Source organism: Columba livia, chromosome 27 (genome assembly GCF_036013475.1).
Source record: "Columba livia isolate bColLiv1 breed racing homer chromosome 27, bColLiv1.pat.W.v2, whole genome shotgun sequence".
NCBI lineage: Eukaryota > Metazoa > Chordata > Aves > Columbiformes > Columbidae > Columba > Columba livia.
Window position 1 is genome coordinate 4,260,448 of NC_088628.1, and position 19,660 is coordinate 4,280,107.

At 65.9% G+C, this 19,660-nt stretch overlaps 2 protein-coding genes across 4 annotated transcripts; one reads left to right on the forward strand and one right to left on the reverse strand.

The window, feature by feature from the left end:
* The first annotated feature begins 55 nt into the window (after window positions 1–55).
* APBA3 (amyloid beta precursor protein binding family A member 3) lies at window positions 56–7,099 on the forward strand. 2 transcript variants are annotated; one of them, XM_065042399.1, is made up of 10 exons: window positions 56–1,159; window positions 1,502–1,541; window positions 2,641–2,786; window positions 2,934–3,020; window positions 3,588–3,746; window positions 4,029–4,208; window positions 4,407–4,619; window positions 5,137–5,256; window positions 6,031–6,171; window positions 6,262–7,099. In XM_065042399.1, exons 1-10 carry the CDS (start codon window positions 56–58, stop codon window positions 6,331–6,333), a joined length of 2,262 nt encoding a protein of 753 aa, XP_064898471.1. In that variant the 3' UTR covers window positions 6,334–7,099. The 2 variants fall into 2 exon arrangements, with proteins under 2 accessions (XP_064898471.1, XP_064898472.1); XM_065042400.1 differs by having other exon boundaries at window positions 56–1,108.
* Window positions 7,100–7,302: 203 nt separating this feature from the next.
* On the reverse strand, window positions 7,303–19,643 carry TJP3 (tight junction protein 3). 2 transcript variants are annotated; one of them, XM_065042389.1, is made up of 21 exons: window positions 18,735–19,643; window positions 18,197–18,299; window positions 14,685–14,873; window positions 14,478–14,602; window positions 14,204–14,306; window positions 13,572–14,025; window positions 13,174–13,277; window positions 12,016–12,178; window positions 11,846–11,933; window positions 11,576–11,640; window positions 11,352–11,430; window positions 11,057–11,213; window positions 10,570–10,678; window positions 9,902–10,121; window positions 9,381–9,577; window positions 9,077–9,172; window positions 8,698–8,768; window positions 8,292–8,597; window positions 7,957–8,181; window positions 7,714–7,766; window positions 7,303–7,579 (listed from the first exon to the last, which is right to left on the reverse strand). In XM_065042389.1, exons 1-21 carry the CDS (start codon window positions 18,950–18,952, stop codon window positions 7,480–7,482), a joined length of 3,225 nt encoding a protein of 1,074 aa, XP_064898461.1. In that variant the 5' UTR covers window positions 18,953–19,643; the 3' UTR covers window positions 7,303–7,479. The 2 variants fall into 2 exon arrangements, with proteins under 2 accessions (XP_064898461.1, XP_064898462.1); XM_065042390.1 differs by lacking the exons at window positions 18,197–18,299; window positions 18,735–19,643 and adding an exon at window positions 17,155–17,304.
* Between the last annotated feature and the right edge of the window lie 17 nt (window positions 19,644–19,660).

Here is a 19,660-nt window from a genome sequence, read left to right on the forward strand (position 1 = left end):
GGGCGGGCCCGGAAGCGGCGGCCGCGAGCGGGGCCGGTGGGTCCGTCCCGCTCCCATGGACGGCAGCGCGGGCTGCCAGGCGGGCCCCGCCCCGCCCCGCGGCAGCGGCGAGCCCCCGGAGCCGCCGGCCATGGACACGGAGGAAGGGCCCGCGCTGCGGCCCGGCGGCCCCGGGCGGCCGGAGGGGCCCGCCTTCCTCAGCCCGCGCCCCGGGCACGACCTGTCCGGCCCCGAGGGTCAGCCCGGCCCGGGCCCCGCTACAGACCCGACCGCCCGGGCGGGGGCGCGAACTGAGCTGTGCGGGGACCCGGGGAGCGCGGTGGAGCCGGAGGCGGTGCCGCGGGGCGGCGCTGGCTGGAAACCCGGCGGCAGGAGCGGCCCCGCGGAACCGGGACAGCCCCGAGCGCCCAGCGACGCGGCGCGCATGGAGCTGGATGAGGCCCCCGAGGGCAGCGCCCGCCCGGGCAGGGCCCCGTGGGCCGAGGACGCGGAGGATGAACCCTCAGAGCTCCAGGGCCTGCTGGCCCAGCTCCAGACCCTCGACCCCAGCCTCTGCGACCGCCCGCCCAGCGCGCCGGGCCCGCTGCCCCCCGGCAGCTCCGGCAGCGCCCGGGTGGGCGCGCAGCCCCGGCGGAGCCCCGGGCAGTGCCGGGGCCGGTGCCAGCCCTGCCCGCTGCACGTGGCCACGGGCCGGGGCCTGCAGACGCGGCCGTGCTGTGCCCGGCGCTCCGCCTGCGCCCGGCCCTGCCACGGGCTGCTCTTCGCCGAGGCCGAGCGGGAGGACTTGCTGAGCCTCCTGCGCTACGAGGGCGGGCTGCCGGAGCCCAGCGCCGAGACGCCCTTGGCCCGCTCTGACGTCCTGGCCGGGACCAACCTGGAGCTGCTGCGGGCTCAGGAGGAGCTGGCCGCTGCGGAGAAGCCTGAAGGGCTGGGGAGGCCAGAGAGCTCAGAGGAAGGACCTCCCGGTGACTGGTATTACGGAGAGGGGCTCGGCGAGGTCGACTCCACCTGCAAGGGCGATCGGGACGGTTCCCCGGAGCCAGCCTGGGCGGCCCTGCCTCCCGCTGCGGCCCCACGGGCAGAGCAGCCACCCCAAGGCGGCGTGACCGTGAGTGCATCGCACAGGGGCTGCGGCAGCGAGCCAGGACGTGCCACTTGGGTCTGCGACCTCATGAGGTTTTGGGGTGGGGGCACAGGGGAGCCAGAGGCCTCGGATCTTACAGGGCCTCATGCTGCTGGGGTGCCCAGACAAGAGCCTTGGTGCTGGTGCTGGCTCCTGCTGCCCTGACTGCAGGGGGACACTTGCATGGCTTTCTGACCCGTGCAGGCCCCGGGGAGGAGGCTGGTGGGTCTGAACACCCCCAGCCTCAGGAACCTGTTTCCCCCCGCCCTGGGATGCTGAGTCCTTGCTGTCCTGAGGCTCCAGAGCAGCCCGGCGGGGTACAGGCTGAATCCCGGGGATCCCAACCGGAGCCTCACCTGCGCTCTCATTGCTTTGCAGAACAGGGAACCCCCATCCTCCTGCCCAGCCTTCAAAGAGGGTGAGTTGCTTCTATGCTTGAGCAGCAAAAGCAGCCAGGAGCCCTGACCCTCCGCCTCCTGCCCCGACCCCGGCTGCGGGGTGGCCGGGGGTCCCAGCCAGGGAGGGAGCTCCCGGCCCCGCACCCACACGGGCTGGGAACGTGGCTGCAGGCTCTGGGTGGCTCGTTTGATCCCGTCTCACCCTTCACTGAGCACAGGGGGTGCTTCAGGAGTTGGGGAAGGGGATGCTCAGGCTTGGGAATGGAGAAAGGGGGTTGGCAAGGTGTGCCAGGGTGTCGAGGGTTAAGATTGGGGGGTGACAATAAAACCCTGGCAGATGTATTGGTAACCCCCTCTCCCTCTCCCCCGCTTCCCCCTTCAGCCCCTCCCTCTCCCCCTTCCCACTCAGCACAGGTGATTGGGAGGGAAAGAGGACAGAGAGAAGAGAGTTGGAAAAATTAACAATGTTTTACTAATGCTACTGATAAGAATAGAGAAAATAATACAAAATATACAAAACCAATCTTGAAAGTCTCAGCAACTGCAGAGCCAGCACCTGAAGTCCTGGACTGGACTCTGCAGCCAACCGGAGCTGGATTCAGTCTGTCACTGGCCTCAGTTCGCAGGGACGACTCACAAGGTCCTCTCCTAATGTCGCCATAAGGAAAGAGGGACAAGATCCTCGTGATCTCCCACTTTTATATGAAGTATTCACATGAATGGGATGTTATACACAGTTGATCAGTTTCTAGGTCACCGGTTTCTTGTTGCCCCTCTCGCGAGATGTCCCTCCGTGCTTATCAATAAGTTTGCATTCCATTGCTAGGTTTACCAAAACATGTGTCTGGTTCTCCAGGAAAATGCAGTTAATATGAAGCTTTAGCTGACAGGCAAAATTCACTGAAAGAGAAACTTGTTTTTAACAAAACCAGGACACAGGGGAAGAGGAAGCAGCTGTGGGGTCAGAGCTGGTGTCGCGGTGGTGCCGGGAGCCCATCTCCCAAGCACTGAGCTGCTTTGCCACACGTAGGAATGCAGCTAATGGGTAGTAGGCATTGGTAACCGCAGTTTCCAGAGGTGGGGGGACCAGCCCCTGCTTAGTCCCTCCCAATGTGTCAGTTCCAGGCCCTTGTGACCCGGAGGATCTGCTGGACGGTGTGGTTTTTGGGGCAAAGTACCTGGGTTCCACACAACTGGTCTCGGAGAGGAACCCCCCAACCAGCGTCCGCATGGCGCAGGCCCAGGAGGCGGTGGACAGGATCAAGGTGCGGGGGGGCAGGGAGACGCAACTGCCACCGGCCCAGCCCTTCCTGGGCGTGGGGACCTTCCCAAAGGGACCCTGGGGCTGTGGGGCAGGGACCCGGGGAGTCCTTGCAGGAGCCGTGACCTCTCCTGGGCACGTCGTTCTGCAGGCACCGGAGGGGGAGTCCCAGCCCATGACCGAGGTGGATCTGTTTGTCTCCACGCAGAGGATCAAGGTGCTCACGGCCGACACGCAGGTGAGCAGGGAACACGGGCACCCGCGTGGCTCTGGGGCTGCCAGAACCTTCCTGTTTGGCCCTGGGATCTCCGCGGGCACCCCCGCCAGCGGGGCTGTGCGCAGGGACGGCCTGCGGGCACGCACACGCGGCTGGGAGGAGACGCGTCGCTCCGCAGCCACCCACGCAGGCGTGCCGTGTCCCTCGGCTCTGCGCGGCTGCACGAGGCTTCTGCAAACTGCTCCTTGCGGGAGCTGCCGCGTTCCCAGACCAAGCTCCAGAGAACTTACACTTGAAACTTTTGTAGCTCTTTGTCTCTGGATTAGTTTCTGCTTTGTAGTCAGAGGGAAGAGCTGTCTTATCCCCCAGCAGCACCCAGAGGTGCCGATGAGTCCTTCATCAAAGACGCTGTTTGTTTGTACCTTTTAGTGCAGATGTGGTGTCTGCACGGTGTGTGCCCAGTGTCTGAGCTGCGTCCCGGCACCGTGGCTTTTGAACAAAGCCCCTCCTGCTCGTGACAGTGCCTGGCGGGCTCCCGTGGGGTCCGCTGGGCCAGCGCTGAGCGACTCTGCCCGTGTCCCCGTCCAGGAGGCCATGATGGATCACTCCCTCCAGACCATCTCCTACATCGCTGACATCGGCTCCCTCGTAGTGCTCATGGCACGCCGGAAACTGCCTCGGCGGTCGGAGGTGACGGAGGAAAAGCGGCTCTACAAGATGATCTGCCACGTCTTCCACTCAGCTGATGTGAGGCGACAGCGAGTCCCTCGGAAGGACGGGGTGGCCTTGGGGTCCTGGGCCCCGTCCCGCTGTAACAACCGGGTGCTCTGGGGGCTCCTGACTAGAGCAAGGAGCCCAACGCAAGTACCTCTGTGGTAGAAGCGGGGAGGACTGGCCCATTTGCGCAGGGAAGGGACCAGGGTGCCAAGGAGCTGGGGCGCTGCGGGGTGCCGGCAGCTGCAGGCTCCAGTTTGGCCATGAGAACTTTGGCCCTGACCACGGGCACAAACGAGCCCTGTCTTTCCGCAGGCCCAGATCATTGCTCAGGCCATCGGGCAGGCGTTCGGCGTGGCCTACCAGCGCTTCCTGGAGGCAAACAGCATCGACCCGAGCCAGCTGAGCCCGCGCCAGTACAGCCATGCCCTTGAGGACCAGGAGCAATACAACGCAGAGCTGAACCACTTCTCCCGGCAGGAGAACTGCAAGGACGTAAGAGATGCCTTGGAGGGGTGGGGACAGTGCAGGGAACTGGCTGGCAGCTCCATGCCACCACTTCCACAGCTCCCTGGGCAGCTGAGGTGCTCCCTACAAAACTGGCTCCCATCACGGGTGGCTGTGAGCCCAGAGCACCCGTGCTGGGGCTGGGACAACATGCTCAGGTGACCGTAACCCGTCTGTGCCCCCCAGGTTTGCATCCGGAAGCAGAAGGGGGAGATCCTGGGCATCGCCATCGTGGAGTCGGGCTGGGGCTCCATCCTGCCCACCGTGGTCATCGCCAACCTGATGCACGGGGGCCCTGCGGAGAGGTCGGGTGAGCTGAGCATCGGGGACCGCCTCATGTCCGTCAACGGGACGAGCCTGGTGGGGCTGCCCCTCCACACCTGCCAGAGCATCATCCGGGTGAGCCAGGGCTGCGGCCACCGGCCTCCCCGGCAGAGCCAGGGACCGGCCTGGGAGCACCTGGGATGCCAGGGTCCCCGATGCTCCCGCTGTGGGGTGGGTGGGGGATAGGAGGCTGTGGGGGGCCATGTGTGTCCTGTGGGCTCGGGAGGAAGGGGCGTGACAAGGCAGGGACAAAGCTGGGACTGAGCTCAGTGCAGCAGGGCGCGGGCAGGCCCTGCCCGAGGGGCAGCACCGGGCCTGGAGGGAACCTGCTGCATCTTTCACCTCGTGGGCAGGACGGAGCCGAAGGCAAGGACAGTGCGGGCTCGGGGACAGCGTGGGATATCTTGGACTGGATTTATAAGCTCTTCTGATTGAATTTGAGCATGGCAGTATCCCTGCGTGTGCCTCAGTTTCCCTGTTGAAAACATGTTGCTAATCCTCAGCCCTGCAGTGAACAACGTGGCTGCATCGCCCCTCCCAACCATGCCGAATAGCTCCCCAAACTCTGACAAAGCCCCATCCCGTTTTCCAGGAACTGAAGCACCAGCCGGAGGTGACACTGAACATCGTGCACTGTTCCCCCGTCACCACGGCTGTCATCCGGCGCCCCGACTCCAAGTACCAGCTGGGCTTCTGTGTTGAGAACGGTGTGGTGAGTGCTGGGGATGGGAGCGGAGCCGGGCGGGCTCAGGTGAGGGCGTCAGCCGCCCGCCCGGCAGAGGGACACGCGGTGGTGGCCGCGTCCCTGGGGACGAGCGCGCGGCTCCAGCACTCGTGCGTCTGCCAGGCCTGAGGGCTCACAGGGCTCCGCTGTGCCCCAGCAAAAGGCTCTTCCCCGCTCTCCAGTGGTTGGATCTGCCTTCCTGATGCGTTTAGCTGTTGGCTTTCGGGGTGGTGGTTTCTTCCTTTCTTGGTGTGATCTCGGTGACATTTCTTGCTGTCCCCAGTGCTCCAGCCCCTGCTGGCTCTGCGCTCCACAGTGGAAAGGCAGAGGAGCATTTCCAGGCCCTGTGGGAGCTGATGGGGCAGGTCGGCAGCGGGGGGTGCCAGGGCTGCACCGCACACTGACCGGTGCTCCCAGTGGTGCTGGAGACGCGGGTACCTGCAGGCACACGGGAGCTGCTGCCCCAGGGAGGAGCTCCAGCACTGCAGCTGGATGGGAGCACAGGGGTTTGATGGGGGAGCTGAGCTCTCTGGCAGCGGGGGAACAAAATCCTGCGCGGTGCCCTTGCCATACATCCCAGCACATCACTCTGGTGGCAGCAATACAAAGAGACGTCCCTGCCCTGGCTGCACACCGTGGGCTGGAGGAGACAGCACCCAAGTGCAGAGCTCTTAGCAGGAGCCTGCATGGATGGGAGGGTTTGGGGTGGTGGTTGTGCCATGCACACAGTTCTGCTCTTGCCCACGCTTACCCGCTCCCCAGATCTGCAGCCTGATGCGCGGGGGCATCGCGGAGAGAGGCGGCATCCGTGTGGGGCACCGCATCATTGAGATCAACGGGCAGAGCGTGGTGGCAACGCCCCACGAGAAGATCATCCAGATCCTCACGCAGGCGGTCAGCGAGGTGAGCCGGGCGGCTGGGTGCGGAGTTCTGCGCCAGCAGCTCCGTCCTGGGCTCTGGCGTCTCCCGGCTGATCTGTGCGTCTCTGCCCAGGTCCACATCAAGACCATGCCGGCCTCCACGTACCGCTTGCTGACCGGGCAGGAGCAGCCCCTCTTCCTGTGAGCCGCCGGCTGCCACCGCACGTGCCGGGGCCAGGCAGGAGCGAGCCAGGGCTGTGCGGGCAGGACCGGCTCTGCCCCCGCCCCAGCGCCCTCATCCATCCCTCTGCCTGCGCCTCTTGGGTTTTACTCAGGACACAGCGGGGGTCTGATCACCAGCCTGAGCAGGGTCAGCGCTGGCCGTGCCAACATTTGGGCACCTTGTTCCCTCCCTGCCTCCCAGTGCCTGTCCCGCTGCTTCACAGCATCCCTCACCTTGGCCTGTGCAGGAGGAGAGCGGACCCTGCGTGGCAGGTCACCATCCAGTCCCCACACACAGTGCTCTTAGCTCACCGACAGTGCCTTTACCCAGGTGGGGGTGGTGCCGGCAGCCCCAGCCTCTGCACACCTGCATGTGGGCGCACGCTGACACCCCGAGGGGGAGCCTGCGGGGCCCCGACTCAGCCCTCAGGGCACCTGCTCCTTCTCCCTGGCTTTGCCAGGGCTGCAAACAAAATCCCCATTAGACCTGTTGCACCGAGCTGGGAAACTACCTCTGCTGTTCCGTCGTGCTGCTTTTGACCGCTCTGCACACGCAGACCAGCACCAGCTCCCAGCCCTCAGCCCCACCCAGGGGACGCGGTGCTGCCCGGTCCCGTGTCCGAGGACCAGCCCCTGGTGCTGTGTTTTTCATGAGTGGGTGTCTGGTTCCTTGTGGCTGAGGCAGCACTGACCTTTCTGTGCCTGCGTGCTTGGTTGATGTAAAAATAAACATTTGAGGGAGTGTGGAACGCTGTGGTTTGGGAGCCCTTGGCTGGGCTGCAGCTGCTCAGCTCTGCACCCTGAGCCCGCCGCGGTGCCAGACGTTGGCACAACCTGCGGCCAATTCCTGCTCCAGCACCTCTTGGGGTGGGACCTGCCTGGCTCCCAGTGAGGCCACCGTGCTGCAGGTGTGTCCCCTGCCACCCCCACCCAGCACGCACGGAACCGCAGCTCAAAACATTCCATTTATTCCAGCAGCAGAGGCTGTGGCCAAAAGGCAGTTGGTGGTGCGGGCGCAGCAGGATGAGGCCCAGCCTGGCCGTGTGCTGCTCTGTGGCACCACCTGGGCCGGCCCGTGGGGCTGGGGCCGGACTGGCCCAAGGTGCTGTGGAGGAGGCCAGCGGTGCCGTTACACGTCTGTAGCCGGGCCCCACTCATAGCCTTCATCCTCATCCGAGTCATCCCTGGCCCGCGTGAACCTCTTCCTCACCGCGTCGTGCTCGTATTCCCTGGGGCACAAAACGCCGCATGACGCCTCCGTCCCCCCGCTGGATGGGTGATGGGGACGGTGCCTGCTGGGCAGGTCCGGCCGGGCAGAGCTGGCACCGGCGGCTCCGCAGGCCCTGCCCCAGCCCCATGGTACCTGATGCTGTCGTGGCGCTGGCCCCGCCGGGGCTCCTGCTGCTGCTTGGGCGCCTGTGAAAGGCCAGAGAGACGGGGTCAGAGGAGGATTTGTACCCGTGCCAGGGGCTGCGCTGTGTTCCCCCACAGGGAGCCAGAGCTGGACCCTGTGGCGGCGGGAGGGGACAGGGGACAGGAATTGGCCCCCATAGCTGGGCACTGTGCCACCCCAGTCAGCCCCTTGGACCAGCGTGGGGGGACCCACCTGCTCGCTCAGGCCGTGGCCCGGGGACACCTGCGCTGGCTCGGAGGAGCGGGCCAGCCCGGGCTGGTCACACGTGTCCTCGGTCTCGCCGTCGGTGTAGGCGCCCGCCTCGCCGTCCGTGTCCTCGTAGTCGCTGTTGGCACGACTGTCACAGGTCAGGTAGCCCGAGGCTGCTGCACTTGGCGGGTTCAGCAGCTCCAGACTGTCCTCCCGTGCCAGATCTGCCTGCGGGTGGGGATGACACAGACGTGGGACCCCAGGAGTCGGGACGGGTGCCTGGCCTGGCTGCAGCCCCAGTAGGCTGAGCCGTGCCACAGGGACCCCGTGCCCTGTACCTGCTCCACCGCCGTCCAGACGGGCTGGCTCTGCTGTGTCCTGATGATGTCCTTGATGGCCTCATACCAGGCGTTGCTGCTGAGGCTGACGGTGGCGGTGAAGAGGTGGCTGCAGTGCTTCTTCATCTTGCTGGCCTGGGCGTAGAGGCGCCGGGAGCTCTTCCTGGAGTCAGGCGCCAGCCACTGCCGCATGGCCTTGATGCCCTGCCTGCTCTCAGGCTCGCAGAACACCACCACCGGGTAGTACTGCACGTAGTTGAGACGCTCCACAGCCGAGGGCGTGATGTCCAGCAAGGCGTGCTTGTCCTGGGGCAGAGCACGGCCCTCAGCCCCCCTGGGGATGGCGGCCCCGGGCTCCCCAGGCCCCGGTCCAGACGGCTCCAAGGACACAGGGAAGGTCTCTCACCTTTTCTGCGATCAGCCGCACTGAGTCCAACTTGATGACCTTGGAAGATGCCCCATCGCGGGGGACGCTCGCTGCGGGCCAGGGAGACATGGCGTGAGAGGGGCTGGGGGAGATGGAGCGGCTCTGGCAGCCCCAGGCTGGGTCTGGCTGTCCCCAGCCCCAGGGCTGTGTCCCTCAAGGGGGACACATGTCTGGGTCGTGGCTGGTGTCATGATGCATGGGGAGAGGGTGAACGAGTCCAGGAGGGTGTTGGGGTGTCACAGTGAGGGGCCAATGAGACAGGATCAGGCCAGAGCCACAGTTAAAGAGCTCCCACGGGTCCCGGACACTGAGGGTCTGGCTGCTGGGTGCAATTTCCCCCAGCATGGGGGATACATACGGGCGATCTCAAACAGCTCGGGCAGCTCCGTGCTCAGTTTCTGCATGGCGATGTCTGCGATGGGGCCCAGGATCACCACCGGCCGCTTGAAGCTGGCTGTGGGGAGAAGACGGAGCGGCTCAGGGAAGCTGCGGGCGAGGGCAGAGCTGGCAGCACCCAGGGGTCCAGCCCCGCTGCTCGAGGTGCCCGCAGGCCTGGGACTCATCCAGGGGAGCGGAGCCCACTGTCATCTGCAGCGGGGCAGCCCCGGGGCCGACGTCCCCTGGGTGAGTTTGGGTGACGGGGATTCAGCCCCGGTACCCACCTTCCTTCAGGACCACCCTCTCATAGGGCGGGTAGTGGCCCTGCTTGGTGAGGGCAGACAGGTCCTCGCGGCTCTTCCGCAGCATTTTCTTGGCTCCCCGCAGGCCCCGCAGCTTCCAGAACTCGGCCCGTGCCCCGGAGGGGTTGGCACCAGATGTAGCTTTCATCGCTGACTCCAGGCTGGCGATCTGCTCGGCCCTGGGAGGGGAAAGGGCTCAGGACCTGGCACCTCTGGATTTACGCCCTGCCTTGTCTCGCTGGGCTCTGAGGAGCGGGGCAGGAGGAGCTGGTGTCCCCGCTCAGCAGCACAGCTGGTGAGGCTGTGGCAGCCCCTTTCCTCTGGGACCTTGAGCATCGGCTGCCCCATCACCCAAGAAGGGATTTCAACAGCTCCTGCTTCCCAGCGCTGCTCCACCAGCCTTTGCCTCTTGCTGGGGCCACCATCCATGTCCCCATCCCGCTGGGGGGCTGCCCCCCAGCTCTGCTCATCCTGGGGCTGTTTGTTCCTGGCTCCATCCCTACCTGCGCTGGTTGGGGATGATGCCCTTGTCCTGCTCCTGCAGGTCCCTGCCCATGCGCACAGCCAGCCAGCTCCCCAGCCTGCCGCGGTACATGGTGTCCAGCACGTGGAAGACGTCCCCGCGGACAAAGCTGAGCCCCGACGGTGTGTCCTTCTCGAAGTCAAAGTGTGTCCGGATGTAGAACGAGTCACCCACGTTGGATGAGATCATCTTCCTGTAAACTGGAGCCCAAGGTGAGAGAGACCATCAGAGGCTGAGGAGGAAGATGCTGCAGTGGAAGGTGCTGGAGGAGTCTGGGCAGGAGCTGGGCTGGCCAGGAGCCTCCCCAGGAGCCCTGGCTGCTAGGGAGGGCGCTGGGGACACCTTTTCCTCCCATGGCTCGCTCAGGTGTGCTGTAAATAGCAGGATGTGACCCCCCAGCACACACTGGCCACTCCAGGCTGAGCAATGGTGCCAGAAAGGCCAGATCCAGGATGCTGAGGCACAACCAGAGCCAGGATGGTCTGGTCCTCTCCCATCACCTCTCTGGAGGAGGAGGGGGGTGAAGGGAGGAAGGACCAGCCTGCGGGGGCAGAAAGGGCCATGGCAAGTCCAGCAGCTCTGATGCTTGCTCAGAAGAGACAGAGGAGGGAGAGGCACAAGCCCAGGATGAGTCTGGTTGTCACTCACTGTCCTGCTTGCTCTGGGTCCGCAGCACGATGTCCTCGCCCGGCGGCAGGCTCATCAGGTACTCCACAGCCTCCTCGCGGGTCAGGTTCTGGAAACTGGTGTCGTTCACCTGCCATGGAAAAGCATTTGGACACGGCTCTGCCGAAGGGACAGAGGGCACAGGTACCAGCAGAAGTCCTGGGGGTGGCAGCGCCCAGGGCAGGGTGGGAGAGGTGACCAGTCCCTGTCACCTGAGCACCTGCCACCACCCCTAGTGACCCTGGGGAGGGCCCCTGGGCCAGCCAAGGTGCTGCCTGGACCCCGCTGGGTGTTAGCGGTGCCAGAGCCAGGACCGTCCCCCGAGGCAGTGCCCGCAGAGCCAATGGGTAGAGGCCATGGGCACTGACCCAAATCAATGCCCAGCAGGAGAAATCCTGATCCCCAGACCCAAGAGGTTTGTGCCAGCCCTGCTACAGAAGTGTTCGGAGCTGTTCCCATCCCCAGGTACCTGCAGGATCTGGTCCCCTTCCCGGACGCCCTGGCTCTCAGCCGGGCTCCCCTCCTGCACGCCCGACACGAAGATGCCCACGTCGTTCCCCCCAGCCAGGCGCAGCCCAGCGCTCTTGGCCTTCACAAAGTGCACGACCCTGGAGTCGGCGCTGTACCTGTCGGGGGGAGCCACGGTCAGCCCAGCAGTGACACACCGGGGACAGCACAGGGGGTCACCGGCCCTGTGACCCCAACCCTGTGCTGGAGCAGCTTCCCATCTCCCAGCCCTTCCCCGCCGCCTCTCGCAGACTAACCCGTCCCTGTGTGCAGCTCGGGCCGCGGGGCTGGTGTGGGGGCTGCGGCTACTGGCCCCCTCCACGGCTTCCAGCAGGTCTGCAGGGAAGGAGAGCGGCTCCAGGGGACGGCGGGCGCTGCGCCGCTGCCCGGGCTCTGCCAGGGGGTCGGACAGCGAGACGCGCAGGAGCCCGGAGCCCCCTCAGTGTCCTGAGCTCCCTCGGCCTCAGCTGAGCTCACTCACCAGGGCCCCGAGCGTTGTCCACAATCGTGTTGGCCACAGGGTCCCTGTTTGTTCGTCTCTCCTCCCTGGAACAAAGTCAGGGCAGGATTTGGGCAGGTGACGGGGCCGGCACTGGATGGGCACAGGCAGGCAGTGCCACAGCAGGGACAGCGGAGCAAGCTGGGACTGAATGGCAGAGCCAGCCCGTGGTGACCCAGCCCCTGCAGACAGGCAGAGAGCACAGCGGGACCTGGCGGGGGACGGGGCTGGTGGGGACAGAGCGGGACTCACGGTGAACTCCTCCTGGCAGCAGCTGGAGGGGGCGGGGAGGCCTCACGGGATGGCGGGTGGGACCGTTCAGAGTTGATGTCGGAGATGTCTGCAGCGACAGGAGGGAAGACACGTCAGTGGTCGTCCAGGCCTTGTGCCGTGTATCTGGCCCCGTCACCACGTCCCCTCACCATCCATCCGGGAGCTGTCGCTCTGGCTGTCGTCTATGTCAGCAATGTTGACCAGGAACTGCCGGTTGTCGCGGAGGACGAGCAGGGTCAGGGTCCCCTCCGTGCGCTCGATGAGCTGCTGGGTGTCAGCCAGGGACATGTCCTCGCTGGGCACCCCGTTGATCTGAGAGACAGAGCAGCTGGCCTCAGGGCGCTCGCTCCTGGGAAAGCCACCCCCAGGAATCGCTCCAGCGCGATGCTCCAACTGCCACCTTCCCAGGCCCTTCCCAGCCCCTCCAGTCCAGCCCCAGCTCCCACAGCTGCCTCTGTCCCGGGCCATGTCCCTGTTCCTGGATGCCTCCCAGTGGGGCCTCATCCTGCACAGAGGAAACAAATTAGTGAGGCTAATTAACTCCCACCTTTAGCTGCAGAGGGCCCAGCGTGGAGGCAGGAGCTGCAGAGACCTGCTCAGCTACTTCCCAAAGCTCAGTTTTACTTTGACCTGTCCTGCCACACATCACACTGGTACTGGGGAGTCAGGCCCCCAGCGGCCTGTGGGGCTGTGATCTCCCCGAGGCTCAGCAGCTTTTCCCACCCAGGAACAAAATCCCTCCTGTTTGTCCCAGAGCTGCTTTGGCCCCAGTTCCCAGCAGCCACGGCTCTGCCTGGCCCGTGTGTGTAGATGAATCATCACACACAGAGTCACAGAATGTCAGGGATTGGAAGGGACCTTGAAAGATCCTCCGCTCCAATCCCCCCGCGGAGCATCTCCCTCCATCTGCTCATCCCCAAATACTTCAAGCATTGTTTCACCTGACGTACTCTGACACCCGAGCTCCCTGGGCGGGGACACGCACACGTGGCAGGGGACAAGGTGCCGTGGGGACAGCGGGGTGGACACGATCCTGCTGCGGCAGCAGGACAAGCCACTGTCCCTGGCTGAACGCCGCGGGGCTGCCCCAAGCAGCCAGGCTCGGCATTGCGGGGAGCTGGTCCCCAAGAGCCCGCGGGGTTCCCGGTGCCAACTGGGAGCCGGGGCAGAGTGTGGGCACCCAACCAAGCCCGTAAAGCCGCCATCCTTGGCACGCAGCTCTTGGCTTGTCCCCTGTGGTGACACTAGGGACGAGCCACCCAAAGATGGGGAAATGAGATCCCCAGCAAGCGCTGTGTGCCCCATACCTTCAGGATGAGGTCTCCCTCCTGCAAGGAGCCATCCCTTGCCGCCAGCCCACTCTCCACTATGTGCTTGATGAAGAGCTGACTCCCCAGCTTCAGGCCATACTCTGTATCAGAGACCACGACAGCATCAGCACCAGGCGGGTGCAGGACCCGCCCGAGGTCCCCTCTGGGCACCGTCCCCACGAGCCCACCCTGGGTCCCCTCGGGGCACTAGGAAGCCCCAAAGCTCAGCTCTGCAACCGCGGGCTGAGTCCTGGCACATCCAGTGGGTGCACAGCCTGCACTGCCCACCCACCACAAGCCAGACCCTGCATCAACCGCGCCATCACCTCCCAGGGGACACACGGCCACAAATCAGGTGACAGGACACAGGGACAGAGGGAGCGGGAGGCCTTCACCTTCATTCTGCTTCTGCTTCACCAGGACCGACGTGATGGGCTTTGTGGGCACATTCTGGTGTGGCAGCCGCTTGAAGCCAGACACCAGGGCCAGGCCGTTGGTGTCCCATTCGTCACTGAAGCCATTGGCAGAGCGGTGCCGGCTGTAGCCCCTGTGATCCGAGCCGCTGCCGGGGCTCTGCCGCCAGTGGCTCCTGTCCTGGCTTTGCCTCCGGTTCCGGGACACCAGCTTGTGCTGGCGGCCGTCACCGTGGTGGTCGCCAGAGCTTCTCTCGCTGGACGAGTCCCCGTCGTAGCCCTGGCTGTGGTCCAGGTCGTCCCGGGAGCGGCGCAGGGCTGGATCCGCACTGTGCAGCCCATCGTCCTCATCCGAATCATAGCGCCGGGGCGCAGCCGGGGACCTGGGGCTGCTCTTGCTGGCGGGGAGGTGAACCTTCTTCTGTCTTTTAACTGTCTGCAGTGGAAAGCGAGGAAAGGATGGCGGGTGCAGCTGCCTCTGCCAGATGTTCCTACAGCAGTTGCCAAGTCCCAACAGCACCCGGGGTGTGTGTGACAGGGGAGCCGGGATGGGGACAGGTGCAGGGCAGCCCCGTGCACAGTGCCGACCCCGGCCCGCCATAGGTACCACTCACAATGTTGACGATCTTGCCGCAGGTTTTAAGCGTCTGGATGGCAAATGAGGACGAGACGTTCTCCATGGAGAGGCCGTTCACCATCACAATGTGATCCTTCCTCCTGGGAAGGAAATCGCAGCCGGGGGGCTTGCGGGTGCTGAGGGCAACCATTGCCCCAGGGGTCCCAACCAGCCGGACAGGGTGCCAGCGGTGCTGGCTCTGTCCCAGCAGGACCAATTCACTGCCCTTCCCAGTGAGCATCCCCCATGTCCCCACGTCCCCGTGCACTCACTGGAGCCGCCCCATTGCTGGTCCCCCGGCCACCACATCCGAAACGACCACCGCTGTGTCCCCAGTCACCTTGTTGGGACGGTCCCGGCCCCCAGAGACAGCGAAGCCAAAGCCCCGTTGAGGGTCCTACAGGGACGGGCAGATGGGGGTCAGGCAGAGCAGGCCCACAGCCCCGTCCCCTCCCACGGGCAGCCCGGGCCACGCGGACCTTGCTCAGCGTCACTGTGTGCTGCTCCCAGATCACCATCTCCTCCATGCTGGGTACCCGCCAGCGCAAGCGCGGGACGGTGGCCGCGGCAGCCGGCCCGTGTGGCAGCCCCTGCCCGGCATCCGGGGGCACAGACCGGCTGCGGCTCCTCCGTGCAGCCGCCGGCCCCTTCCTCAGCCCCACTTCGGGCTGCAACGAAGAGCAGAAGCAAAGCTGAGCCGCAGGCACTGGGAACAGCATGGGTGCAGGGAACAGACCCCCCCCCCACCCAGTGCCCGGGCACCCACCGGGGACACCAGAACTCACAGCCATGTCACACCCTGCGCACCCCACATGGGAGCAGCCTCCGAAACCCTGAGCTGCTCCGTGCAGTGCGAGATCCCCACCACAGGGGTCCAGCTCCATCCCTTTGGCCACATGTCCACGCAAGGGGAGGTTTTAGGCAGGACAAGCAGGTCAGGACCCATCTCCATGGCTGGGACCACCTGCCCACACCAACCTCGTGGTCCTGCTCACAGACCCCAGGGTCCTGCTTTGGTGCCCTCCCACCCTCCTGCTCCAGCACCACAGCAGAGCCAGCAGCTCTGCCAACCGCTTTGGGATTCACCAGCTCCAGGTCCCCGGAGGAGATGTCGGTGTGAACCCGGAGAGACGCGGGATCCCTGCGTGGGGAACAACGCGCCCAGAGCCTCCCGTGACTTCCCATGCAGTGGGACAGGAGGAGCCGCTGTGATCAGGGGACATGAAGGGTCGGGGTTTGTCTGTGCCAGCACACATGCCAAGGAAACCCGGGTGAGACCATCGAGTGATTCTCCAGGGCGATGGGGACAGGAATCCACCAGCCCAACGCAATGACACCGCCACCACCAGGTCCTCACCCCTCCGACCTGCACAGCTGGGCAGGACAGACCCTCACCCACCGCCTGCCCGCGCCAGCCCCAGCCCACAACCGGGGGGAGGTGAAACATCCCCCAGCCAGGTCACCCCGTCCTGCTCCTGCCTGGGCACCGCGGTGCTGCCAGCGCCCAAACGGGTCCTGCCACGGCACAGGAACCACCACGGCACAGGAACCGCCACAGCACAGGAACCGCCACAGCACAGGCAGAACCCAGCACAGGCACAATGGGCCGTGGCCACGTTGGCACCGCCAGGTCTGGTGCCGGCTGCCCTTGGGGCGTCAAGGATTGGGCAGTAGCTCAGCAGGGGTAGATCTCCCCAGTGCTGATTGGCTGGCAGCTCTGCCACGGCAGGACCCCGAGATCTGGTTGGCTCTGCTGCCATGGGTCGCTCTGGACACTGATTGCTCGGCTGCCCTGCCAGAGCAGATCTGATTGGCCAATGGCTCTGCTGTGGCACATCTTTGGATTCTGACTGGCTGATATCTGGACCGTAACAAGTCTCTCCAGAGCTCTGATTGGCCAACAGCTCTGTCACAGCAGATCTCCAGGGCTCTGATTGGCCAATGGCTCAGCCACAGCTGATCTCCAGGGCTCTGATTGGCCAATGGCTCAGCCACAGCTGAGCTCTGATTGGCCAGTGGCTCAGTCTCAGCAGCAACCCCCAGTTCTGGCCACACTGGCCCTGCTGCCCCGTCCCCCTGTCCCGCAGCACCCACACGGCTCCGCAGTGCACGAGGGCTCTGGGGCAGTCGTGCTGGGGGCTGTGCTGGTTCCCCACCGAGCCTTGGCCCCCATGTTGGCACCACAGGAAGCTGAAAATACCCACAGCCCCTTTGGGAACTGACAGCGGGGCAGGTTTGGACCAGGGAGGCATCAGAGCTGAGCACTGAGACCCGTGGGCAACGCTGAGCAGGGATCCCGTGGGGACACCGTGGGGCCAGCACAGCGGCTCAGCCCCAGAATGGGGCTCCCGAAACGAAACTGAGCTCACGGCAGCACCGGGCGGGACGGTGTAATCATTCACCTGGGCCCCAGAAATAGCCCCAGCTGGCCGGGCTGCGCCCGCGAGCGCCGAGGGCAGAGTCCGGGTTTCCGCTCTGCGTCATGAGCCACCGAAACCAGCCCGAGTGCCCACCCAGCACCCACCGGTGCTCAACATGTGGGGACACACGCGCCCAGGGGTGGCAGGGGCTGAGCAGGACACCACTGCGGTGGCGCCTTTGGACCTGTCCCGGTGCTTGTAACACCGGTAACAAACAGGAGACCCCAGCATGGTGGTGGGCGGTTTCCTGCCATACCAGTGAGCTGAACTGCTGGGTCCCATCTCAGCCATGTCACCAGCGTTGGCCGGTCAGTGCTCACGGTCTCCCTGGACACCCGCGGGTGACACGGCACAAGCTACAGCTCCAAGAGACCCCAATGGTGAGGCAGCCAGAGTGTTGCCCTCCCTGGTGTGACAGCTCATCCGCTGTGCCAGAGCTGACCCGCTGCCACCCCACACAGCCTTTCACCGTCCCCGGCCAGCTCCCGCTGCTCTCCCATCACCAGGAAGCCACAAATCAGCCACGCACCTGCGTCTCGCTGCTGCCCGCGGCTCTTTGTAGGCGGGGGGGACAGCGTGGGGATGGCAGCAGCTCCTGTCTCGCCAGCCGGCACAGACAGCGCCCACGGTGCTGCCAAAGCCCCAGTCCTGTTCCCGGTCTCCCCGGGGGAGCTGGCACAGGGCCTGCCTCGAGTCAAAGGCCGAGCCTGGCAGCTGGAGGAGCCGGCTCGGCCGGTTTCCGACAGAAACCAGCCCGCACCCAAAATGGCCCCGCCGGGAGGGGCAGTATCTGGGCAGAACTGACCACAGCCCAACGCGCCCAGCACCGAGAGCCCCACACGCCCCACTCCGCCCCACACACGCCCTGGTCGGCATTTCCAGGGAGTTTAACAGCAAACAAAGCCCCGGCTACAATGGGGCCACTCGTCCCGCTGCAAGGTCTCTGCTCGGGGTTGTGCCCGGCCCCAGGTGACGCTGCCAGCAATGCCCACTATGGGGACAGCAACAGGTGGGGAGGTTATTTATTGGAAAGCGACTCATCCTGCCCACCCCAGCGGTGCCCCACAGCCATCCCCACAGCCGTAACCTGTTTCCCAATAGCCATGCCAATGGGGGTCCTTGATCTGGGAGCCCCCAGCCCGCCCGGGATCAGTGGGGTCCCTGGTGTCAGCCAGTGCTGCAAAACTGCTCACCCGGTGTCTGGTCCTGGCTGTGCAGGACAGGGGGCCTGGGTCCCCCCAGAAGCTCCTCTAACCGTACCCCGCCCACATGGCGATGGGCTGATCCTGGGAAAAGGGTCTCTGGAAGGTCTGAGCCAGCCAGGGTGTAAATCAGCCAGATTGAGGCACGTCCTTCAGCCCTTGGGATGGAGCTGTGACAGCAGGGTCCCAGGATCCCCCCCGGGTATCTCCCTGCATTTGGGGCAGGACTCCAGGAGGGCCACCAGGTCGTGGAGCCACCCAGAGAGGGACAAAGCGTGACCAGTTCCCCAGATGAAAGGACGGCTGGGTCCCTGTCCCCAGACAGAAAGCGGGGCGGGCAGATCCCAGGGGACAGGGTCAGGCACTCACCGAGCCTCCGATCCGACCAGGAAGGAGCCACCGAGCTCCCGGGCTGGTGGCAGTGGTGTCACTCCAGGGTGCCTTGCTTAACCCTTTGTGGGCCAGACGCTGCCTGCAGGAGGGGAGGAGGAGGAAGGGGGTCCCGGGGCAGTGTCCCGGGCACAGCAGGAGTCATGGGGGGCTGTCCCTGTTGTTCTCCATGGTGCTGGTGGCTCAGCCACATCCACCCCCCCCGCAGCCCCCAGCAGGAGCAGGCTCACAGGACACTGAAGGTGCTGGTGCCCGGGACAGGTGTCCTTTCCCCTTTCTACCCCTCTCCAAGGGGGTGGGGGCTCTGCACCAACCCTCGCTGCCCCCGACCCCCAAACCCTCCCTCCAGCCCTGCCTGGGAGTCCCCAGGGTGCCCAAATGGCTTCAACCAGTGCCCCAAGAGGAACAAGGACAGTGGCCAGCCTGTGGCTCCCGGTCCTGGGGGAGCTGTGGGGGACAAGGTGACACCAAGGCTGCTGTCCCCTTTCCTCCCCTCCCCCTTTCCTCTGCCCCCCACCTGAGGACCAGTCCCCCGTCATTCCTCTTGCAGCAGGGTGGCTTTCCCACGGTGACCGAAATCAGCTCCACGTCTCGGCTCTCTGTCCAGGCTGCCACTTCCAGCCGGGGTGGGTGCTGCTGCCACGGGCTGTCCTGACCCTGCGGTGGCGCGGCGTGGGGACACCAGCTCCCCCGGAGCCCCCCGGCCAGCACCGGCCAGCCCGGAGCTGGAGCCATCGCTGTCCCCTCCGCTCCTCAGAGCGGCAGCGAGTGGCTCCTGCTCAGCGCAGCCCCTCTGGGAGCCCGGGGCTGCTCCCGGCCAGGCGACTGCTGTTCCTCCCCGGGCCCCCGGCTGCCGTTGTGCGCAGGGCCGCGGCGGGAGCCCCGCGGGCCGGGGACGCGGCCGAGCAGCATCATTACGGCCGCCTGCACCCAGGGCTGGGCGGCACCGCCGCGCCGGCTTCCCCCGCCCGGGACACGATTGTCCCCCGGGGACCGGGACGCGCTGGCGCGAAGGGACCGGCCGGGAGAACCGGCCCGGGCTGACCCGCACCCAGCGCTGACCCGCAGCCCGGGGCGCCCGGGCCGGGCGGTGCCACTAGATGGTGCCATGGGCCGGGCTCGCCGCGGGGCCGGGAGGGGCCGGGCTGGGGAGCGGAGCGGGGTCGGGGCGGCTCGGCCCCCGGGCGGGCCGGGGGTGCTGCCCGTGCCCGGCGGCGGGTCAGGCCCGGCCCGGAGGCTCCGCGGTGGACACGGCGAGGGGGAGGGCGTGGAAGCGGCGCCCGGCACCGGGACGGCCCCGGTCCCGCGGGGGACAGCGGAGGCTCCGCCGCGCCGGGGCGCTCAGGACGGGCTCTCAGGTCCCGCCGACCCCGGTTCCGGGTCTTGGGCCCGGTCGGACTCGCAGAGCGCGCGCCGGGCCGGCCCCGCCCCCGCTGCCATGGC

Excerpts from the sequence above, each read along its gene's own strand:
- APBA3 (XM_065042399.1), top strand. The coding sequence starts at position 56 with ATGGACGGCAGCGCGGGCTGCCAGGCGGGCCCCGCCCCGCCCCGCGGC. Across the intron at positions 1,160-1,501 it reads AGCCAGGACGTGCCACTTGG|AACAGGGAACCCCCATCCTC; the intron begins GTCTGCGACCTC and ends ATTGCTTTGCAG. Across the intron at positions 4,620-5,136 it reads CCTGCCAGAGCATCATCCGG|GAACTGAAGCACCAGCCGGA; the intron begins GTGAGCCAGGGC and ends CCCGTTTTCCAG.
- TJP3 (XM_065042389.1), bottom strand. The coding sequence starts at position 18,952 with ATGGCTCCAGCTCCGGGCTGGCCGGTGCTGGCCGGGGGGCTCCGGGGG. Across the intron at positions 10,679-11,056 it reads AAGGGGACCAGATCCTGCAG|GTGAACGACACCAGTTTCCA; the intron begins GTACCTGGGGAT and ends TTTCCATGGCAG. Across the intron at positions 10,122-10,569 it reads GACCCAGAGCAAGCAGGACA|TTTACAGGAAGATGATCTCA; the intron begins GTGAGTGACAAC and ends CTTGGGCTCCAG.